Source organism: Oncorhynchus keta, chromosome 32, assembly GCF_023373465.1.
Source record: "Oncorhynchus keta strain PuntledgeMale-10-30-2019 chromosome 32, Oket_V2, whole genome shotgun sequence".
Classification (NCBI taxonomy): domain Eukaryota; kingdom Metazoa; phylum Chordata; class Actinopteri; order Salmoniformes; family Salmonidae; genus Oncorhynchus; species Oncorhynchus keta.
The window spans coordinates 32987783-32997329 of NC_068452.1; the positions used below are offsets into that span (position 1 = coordinate 32987783).

The 9547-nt window shown below is 39.4% G+C and overlaps 1 protein-coding gene across 4 annotated transcripts in view; it reads right to left on the bottom strand.

The window, feature by feature from the left end:
• The window catches only part of LOC118375361 (synaptotagmin-C-like), a 58478-nt gene that overhangs the window by 28547 nt on the left and 20384 nt on the right, over positions 1–9547 (bottom strand). For 2 of the 4 annotated variants that reach the window (XM_052491451.1, XM_052491450.1), the window contains exons 2-3: positions 8058–8186; positions 6824–7250 (exon numbers count right to left, since the gene is read on the bottom strand). In XM_052491451.1, the coding sequence (XP_052347411.1) occupies positions 6824–6971 (148 nt within the window). In that variant the 5' untranslated portion in view covers positions 6972–7250; positions 8058–8186. Of the gene's footprint in view, positions 1–6823; positions 7251–8057; positions 8345–9547 lie in introns of all 4 variants that reach the window. The other 2 variants (XM_052491449.1, XM_052491448.1) reach the window with 1 other exon arrangement.

Sequence of the window (9547 nt, forward strand, 5' to 3'; positions counted from 1 at the left end):
GAGAGAAAGAGGGAGAGGGGGAGAGCAAGAGGGGGAGAAAGAATGAGAGAGAGGTAGGAGGGCATTGATGTATCACTGTGGAGAACATGACACAGATGGAGAGAGAGAGAGAGAGAGAGAGAGCGAGAGAGAGAGCGAGAGAGAGAAAGGGGAGAGGAGCCCTAAGGGAGAGAAGAGAGGTGGAACGAAAGAGATGGTGGGAAAGAAAATGAGCGGGGGAGCAAGAAAGGAAAGGGAAGAAGAGATAAGGACAGAGGGAATAGGTGTAGAGCATGATACGAGAGAGAGGGAGATTCTGAGAGAAGAGAGGGGGGAGAGGAGAGGAGAGAGGCTGTAGGGGCGGGCCAGATAGAGACAGATTGGTAACCATGTTGAAACAGACATATTGGCTGACTGGTCACATTCAGCCTCTCCATCTACACCTCCAGTCCACCCAGAAGGATACAGCCAGGTTAATATAGTCACCATCTACCAACATGCCACGCCACAGAAGAAGACAAAAAGAGATAGTGATGGAGAGAGAAAGAATGAGAGAATGAATGATGGAGAGAAATGGAGGACAAACAAGACAACGAGGATTTAGAGAGATAACTAAAGAGGGGAGAGGTTTAGGATGGTAGAGAGAGAGAATAACAGTGTGTGTGTGTGTGTCTCTACATACTTGTGTTTGTGCATGTTTTTTGTGTGTGTGGCAACCCCATAGTATTAACGTGTGCGTGTGTGTGTGTGTGTGTGTGTGTGTGGGGGTAGCTTGGCGGAGGCAGGCGGGGGTGGTTCTTCTGAGACAGAAACCCAGCATGGGGCAGATTGACACCGGCTGTCAATCAGTAAGTGATGTATCCGACTGGGAGTTTTTCAGACAGAACATCAAACAGCTCCCACCCACCCTGCTTACACAAGCCATTGATTGACAGACAGGCGACGGATGGCGGATCCTGTACTGCCCAGAGGCCCTTGCTTTGGTTTATCACGTCATTACCCAGAGGCTATCCGCTAACGCCTCCCACCAAACCCACTGCATGATGATATCCTGCACTGTGTCACACAAATCTCTAGGTGCTCCATGCAGCAGATCCAGCTTAATCTACACTACAGCACACTGATCCACACGCATCCCCTCTAATCTACACTACAGCACACTGATCCACACGCATCCCCTCTAATCTACACTACAGCACACTGATCCACACGCATCCCCTCTAATCTACACTACAGCACACTGATCCACACGTATCCCCTCTAATCTACACTACAGCACACCGATCCACACGCATCCCCTCTAATCTACACTCCAGCACACTGATCCACACGCATCCCCTCTAATCTACACTACAGCACATTGATCCACACGCATCCCCTCTAATCTACACTACAGCACACTGATCCACACGCATCCCCTCTAATCTACACTACAGCACACTGATCCACACGCATCCCCTCTAATCTACACTACAGCACACTGATCCACACGCATCCCCTCTAATCTACACTACAGCACACTGATCCACACGCATCCCCTCTAATCTACACTACAGCACACTGATCCACACGCATCCCCTCTAATCTACACTACAGCACACTGATCCACACGCATCCCCTCTAATCTACACTACAGCACACTGATCCACACGCATCCCCTCTAATCTACACTACAGCACACTGATCCACACGCATCCCCTCTAATCTACACTACAGCACACTGATCCACACGCATCCCCTCTAATCTACACTACAGCACACTGATCCACACGCATCCCCTCTAATCTACACTACAGCACACTGATCCACACGCATCCCCTCTAATCTACACTACAGCACACTGATCCACACGCATCCCCTCTAATCTACACTACAGCACACTGATCCACACGCATCCCCTCTAATCTACACTACAGCACACTGATCCACACGCATCCCCTCTAATCTACACTACAGCACACTGATCCACACGCATCCCCTCTAATCTACACTACTGCACATTTCTGCCACCGCTCCAAAACCTCTCCATGAGAATCCACACAGGACCAGAATGCTGCTGGGACTGCAGCTAGCTAGCGCCACCACTCATCCACTCTGCTGTGTAGAATTCATTGAAAGGGATCTGGGACGATGCTCCATATTTACAATTAGCCAGGTTGGGATTGCACTTGGACTCTTTGGTTTGCCCTATAAACAGAGGGCTGGACCTTCGTTATCAATTTGGAAATGTCTCATGAATATTTCAAAGTGTTCCGGAGGTGCCCTGATTTGTTGTGGGAGCCAGCCCCTCAGGGCAACCCTGGCATCAGAACCCAGATAATAACTCTTCTTCAGGATATTCTGCTCTATCCCACAATACACATTACTACGGCCAGGAGTTTTTCCTGGGATTTTTTCCTGCTAATGTCACTTGGACAGAAACAACTCCATGTCCTATACATGGCTAATGATTTCTGTATGTTACTGTGTTGTTAATGATTCATGTATGTTTCTGTATGTTACTGTGTTGTTAATGATTCCTGTATGTTACTGTATTGTTAATGATTCATGTATGTTTCTTTATGTCACTGTGTTGTTAATGATTCATGTATGTTTCTGTATGTTACTGTGTTGTTAATGATTCCTGTATGTTACTGTATGTTACTGTGTTGTTAATGATTATTTTATGTTACTGTATTGTTAATGATTCATGTATGTTTCTGAATGTCACTGTGTTGTTCATGATTCCTGTATGTTACTGTATTGTTAATGATTCATGTATGTTTCTGTATGTCACTGTGTTGTTAATGATTCCTGTATGTTACTGTATTGTTAATGATTCATGTATGTTTCTGAATGTCACTGTGTTGTTAATGATTCCTGTATGTTACTGTATTGTTAATGATTCATGTATGTTTCTGAATGTCACTGTGTTGTTAATGATTCCTGTATGTTACTGTATTGTTAATGATGCATGTATGTTTCTGTATGTTACTGTATTGTTAATGATTCATGTATGTTTCTGTATGTTACTGTGTTGTTAATGATTCTTGTATGTTACTGTATGTTACTGTGTTGTTAATGATTCCTGTATGTTACTGTATTGTTAATGATGCATGTATGTTTCTGTATGTCACTGTGTTGTTAATGATTCTTGTATGTTACTGTATTGTTAATGATTCCTGTATGTTACTGTGTTGTTAATGATTCCTGTATGTTACTGTATTGTTAATGATTAATGTATGTTTCTGTATGTTACTGTATTGTTAATGATTCATGTATGTTTCTGTATGTTACTGTGTTGTTAATGATTATTGTATGTTACTGTATGTTACTGTGTTGTTAATGATTATTGTATGTTACTGTATGTTACTGTGTTCTTAATGATTCCTGTATGTTACTGTATTGTTAATGATGCATGTATGTTTCTGTATGTCACTGTGTTGTTAATGATTCCTGTATGTTAGTGTATGTTACTGTGTTGTTAATGATTCCTGTATGTTACTGTATGTTACTGTGTTGTTAATGATTCCTGTATGTTACTGTATTGTTAATGATTCTTGTATGTTTCTGTATGTCACTGTGTTGTTAATGATTCTTGTATGTTACTGTATTGTTAATGATTCCTGTATGTTACTGTATGTTACTGTGTTGTTAATGATTCCTGTATGTTAGTGTGTTGTTAATGATTCCTGTATGTTACTGTATTGTTAATGATGCATGTATGTTTCTGTATGTCACTGTGTTGTTAATGATTCTTGTATGTTACTGTATGTTACTGTGTTGTTAATGATTCCTGTATGTTACTGTATGTTACTGTGTGCTACTGTGTTGTTAATGATTCCTGTATGTTACTGTATGTTAGTGTATGTGAATGATTCCTGTATGTTAGTGTATGTGAATGATTCCTGCATGTTAGTGTATGTTAGTGTATGTGAATGATTATTTTATGCTACTGTATGTTACTGTGTTCTTAATGATTCCTGTATGTTACTGTATTGTTAATGATTCATGTATGTTTCTGTATGTCACTGTGTTGTTAATGATTCCTGTATGTTACTGTATGTCACTGTGTTGTTAATGATTCCTGTATGTTACTGTATGTTACTGTGTTGTTAATGATTCCTGTATGTTACTGTGTTGTTAATGATTCATGTATGTTTCTGTATGTCACTGTTTTGTTAATGATTCCTGTATGTTACTGTATGTTACTGTGTTGTTAATGATTCCTGTATGTTACTGTATTGTTAATGATTCATGTATGTTTCTGTATGTCACTGTGTTGTTCATGATTCTTGTATGTTACTGTATTGTTAATGATTCCTGTATGTTACTGTATGTTACTGTGTTCTTAATGATTCCTGTATGTTACTGTATTGTTAATGATGCATGTATGTTTCTGTATGTCACTGTGTTGTTAATGATTCCTGTATGTTAGTGTATGTTACTGTGTTGTTAATGATTCCTGTATGTTACTGTATGTTACTGTGTTGTTAATGATTCCTGTATGTTACTGTATTGTTAATGATTCATGTATGTTTCTGCATGTCACTGTGTTGTTAATGATTCTTGTATGTTACTGTATTGTTAATGATTCCTGTATGTTACTGTATGTTACTGTGTTGTTAATGATTCCTGTATGTTAGTGTGTTGTTAATGATTCCTGTATGTTAGTGTATGTTACTGTGTTGTTAATGATTCCTGTATGTTACTGTGTTGTTAATGATTCCTGTATGTTACTGTATGTTACTGTGTGCTACTGTGTTGTTAATGATTCCTGTATGTTACTGTATGTTAGTGTATGTGAATGATTCCTGCATGTTAGTGTATGTGAATGATTCCTGTATGTTACTGTATGTTACTGTATGTTAGTGTATGTGAATGATTCCTGTATGTTAGTGTATGTTAGTGTATGTGAATGATTCCTGTATGTTAGTGTATGCGAATGATTCCTGTATGTTAGTGTATGTTAGTGTATGTGAATGATTCCTGTATGTTAGTGTATGTTAGTGTATGTGAATGATTCCTGCATGTTAGTGTATGTTAGTGTATGTGAATGATTCCTGCATGTTAGTGTATGTTAGTGTATGTGAATGATTCCTGTATGTTACTGTATGTTACTGTGTTGTTAATGATTCCTGTATGTTACTGTATGTTATTGTATGTGAATGATTCCTGTATGTTAGCGTGTTGTTAATGATTCCTGTATGTTACTGTATGTTACTGTGTTGTTAATGATTCCTGTATGTTACTGTATGTTACTGTGTGCTACTGTGTTGTTAATGATTCCTGTATGTTACTGTATGTTAGTGTATGTGAATGATTCCTGTATGTTAGTGTATGTGGATGATTCCTGTATGTTAGTGTATGTGAATGATTCCTGTATGTTACTGTATGTGAATGATTCCTGTATGTTACTGTATGTTAGTGTATGTGAATGATTCCTGTATGTTAGTATATGTGAATGATTCCTGTATGTTAGTGTATGTTAGTGTATGTTAATGATTCCTGCATGTTAGTGTATGTTAGTGTATGTGAATGATTCCTGTATGTTACTGTATGTTAGTGTATGTGAATGATTCCTGTATGTTAGTGTATGTGAATGATCCCTGTATGTTATTTTATGTTAGTGTATGTGAATGATTCCTGTATGTTAGTGTATGTGAATGATCCCTGTATGTTACTGTATGTTAGTGTATGTGAATGATTCCTTTATGTTAGTGTGTTGTTAATGATTCCTGTATGTTACTGTATGTTAGTGTATGTGAATGATTCCTGTATGTTAGTGTATGTGAATGATCCCTGTATGTTATTTTATGTTAGTGTATGTGAATGATTCCTGTATGTTAGTGTATGTGAATGATCCCTGTATGTTACTGTATGTTAGTGTATGTGAATGATCCCTGTATGTTACTGTATGTTAGTGTATGTGAATGATCACTGTATGTTACTGTATGTTAGTGTATGTGAATGATTCCTGCATGTTAGTGTATGTTAGTGTATGTGAATGATTCCTGCATGTTAGTGTATGTTAGTGTATGTGAATCATCCCTGTATGTTACTGTATGTTAGTGTATGTGAATGATCCCTGTATGTTACTGTATGTTAGTGTATGTGAATGATTCCTGCATGTTAGTGTATGTTAGTGTATGTGAATGATTCCTGCATGTTAGTGTATGTTAGTGTATGTGAATGATTCCTGTATGTTAGTGTATGTGAATGATCCCTGTATGTTACTTTATGTTAGTGTATGTGAATGATTCCTGTATGTTAGTGTATGTGAATGATTCCTGCATGTTAGTGTATGTTAGTGTATGTGAATGATTCCTGCATGTTCGTGTATGTTAGTGTATGTGAATGATCCCTGTATGTTACTGTATGTTAGTGTATGTGAATGATCACTGTATGTTACTGTATGTTAGTGTATGTGAATGATCCCTGTATGTTACTGTATGTTAGTGTATGTGAATGATTCCTGCATGTTATTGTATGTTAGTGTATGTGAATGATCCCTGTATGTTACTGTTTGTTAGTGTATGTGAATGATCCCTGTATGTTACTGTATGTTAGTGTATGTGAATGATTCCTGTATGTTAGTGTATGTGAATGATTCCTGCATGTTAGTGTATGTTAGTGTATGTGAATGATTCCTGTATGTTACTGTATGTTACCATGTTTCCTGTATGTTACTGTATGTTAGTGTATGTGAATGATTCCTGTATGTTAGTGTATGTGAATGATTCCTGCATGTTAGTGTATGTTAGTGTATGTGAATGATTCCTGTATGTTAGTGTATGTGAATGATTCCTGCATGTTAGTGTATGTTAGTGTATGTGAATGATTCCTGTATGTTACTGTATGTTACCTGTTTCGTGCTGCTGTCCCCTCATCATGTAGACGAAGTCTCGGCAGCTGGCTTCATGGCTGTCCTTCGCTGAGGAGTGTAAGCACAACTCCTCCACCAGAGTGAGTGCCTTCTTACACAGGTGGTCTTCATCCCAGTCCCCCGACATCCTCCAATCCGCATTGCACTCCCACTCGCAGTCAACCAATCACAGCACAGCCCTCGCCGCCCTCACCAAACGGACGGCACCTGGGTGAGAAGAGGTTCAATCCGGCCACGTTCCTTGAATGGTCTGGAGAAATGGGTGGGGCCGGTGGAGATTGGACCAATCCAGGAATAAGGGGAGGGGCTCTGTCAGGCGGTGTTTACTTAGGCGGAGTCTAGCAGAGACCCTCCATGTCTGACACGCCCATAAATGTGTGAGCCAAACCCACCCCTTTGTCTTTTCCTGAGAGGAATGAATGGAAAATATTAGGAAAAAGAAGATGAAAGACGATGTATAAATAGGTACTGTTATCATTGTACCAATTGGTGACAGATTTTCATGCAAATATTCTCAAATCTGCATAAAACAATATGTGCATTTTCCCACCAGAGGTGAGTTTCCATCAAACTAACCCATTGTGGATAAAAGCCTGTGTGTGATAAAAATCACTTTTGTGGTTAAGTTCCCATGTACCGGATAAAACATGTAAATTAAATGGGGTACCGATGGTTTTGTCACAAAAACTGTTGCGATAAATAGCAAACTTGGCCAATCTGGTTTTGGCGCATGCTCTCCAGACAAGTTCACTGATCACTAATTGGCAGCCAAGCACCGATCATCATATCCCCAAGAATTCAAATAATAGCCTACCCTCGATATTTATCTTCTTGGAAATTTGCATGACCAACGTGCACTTAACCACCATGTGAAGTTCATGATCTGCCTGTAAACCTTTCCTGCTCTTCCATGTCGTGGTGGGAGGTCATCGTGTGACTTCAAGTTTATTTTCGATATGATGGTTATTATATCAATATTTGCGCATGAAGGCGTTCCCGTTACCATTTCTCAGATAACTAGTTTTACAGACACAAAAAGATCCCAACATGTCGAATGGACTAATTGTCTGTCGGCATTTATGAATTTGAATGGACATTTCCTGTTTCCATCAGCCTTGACTTTTTTTTTACGTCAGGTAATTCATCTGCGTTTAATGGTTGGATGGAAACCTGGTTTATGGTACATTTTTATTTCTGTTTTATGTCAACATACCTGTATTAGAGTTGTTTGTAAAGCCTAGGAGTCCCTGTCATGTTTGAAATGTCTTCTCCACCAAGATACAGCTGAACAACACTTGGTTATGCTTCCAATAACCTTATACTAGTTTGTGTTCTTCTTTTTCTAATGTCACAGAGATAGGGATTAGCTCTAACAACATGTAGAGCACGGTTCAGCTCTGGGTAATGTAGTTACAAGCAGATTCAATGGAATGCAGTAGTTTTCCTGCTTTTCCTCCAACCTAGATTCATAGAATGTCTTATAAATGGCTCCAACATCACCTGAAAGACAATGACAACACATTACTGAATGAGGTCAAGAACAAAATCCACAGAGATTGTGATAGAGATTGTATTACAATGGTTACACAAGGGGTATTACATTGACTTTGTCTCTTGTTGTTTGGATGCTCTCAGTAGTACACAGACTGTAAAATACCAAGACTGTTAGTGTTTCAGTGCACATACAGACAAACGTTGTGTCCTCTTTGTCCTTTTCTCAGAGAACTCTATTTCCAGAGCTCCTTAACATTCTCCCTTTGTTTTGAACTCATTCTGTCTCCAAAAAGCAGGTCAATGCCCCAACTTTCTCTTTCTCTATAGCTCTCTCCCTTTCTCACGGTCTGTGTGTCTGCAGGGATATATGGTAGAAATATGTCTAAAAATACATAAATGAATGAATGTCTACATTCACAGTAATAGCTGGCATACTGTAATAAGATTTCTCATCAGTGAGGTGTCTGCTGCCAGAACGTCCAATGAGACGTCGTATCAGCGAGAGGTAGACCCACTTGTCCAATGAGAACCCGGTTCGGCCAAAGGAACATCTATTTATCATTTGATGATTCTGGCTCTGTGAAATGTCAGCATCAGTCTTTGTGCAGTGACTGACAACCTCCCTAGCAAAGTGTTGTTTATATGTCCATCTATCTCCCTGGCCATCAATCCATCAATCCATCAATCCATCAATCCATCAATCCATCAATCCATCAATCCATCAATCCATCAATCCATCAACCCATCAATCCATCAATCCATCAATCCATCAATCCATCAATCCATCAATCCCTCAATCCATCAATCCCTCAATCCATCAATCCATCAATCCCTCAATCCATCAATCCATCAATCCCTCAATCCATCAATCCATCAATCCATCAATCCATCAATCCATCAATCCATCAATCCATCACAGCATTAAGAAGAGACACATTTCAATCAGGACAAGACTCAGGACAGGACATGTTGGTGCCATTTCTCCTTCCTCATCTCTCTCTCTCACTCTCTCTCAAACACACTCTTTCTCTCTTTCTCTCACTCTCCCCCTCTATCTCTCTCTCACTCTCTCTCAAACACACTCTTTCTCTCTTTCTCTCACTCTCCCCCTCTATCTCTCTCTCTCTCACTCTCAAACACACTCTTTCTCTCTTTCTCTCACTCTCCCCCTCTATCTCTCTCTCTCTCACTCTCAAACACACTCTTTCT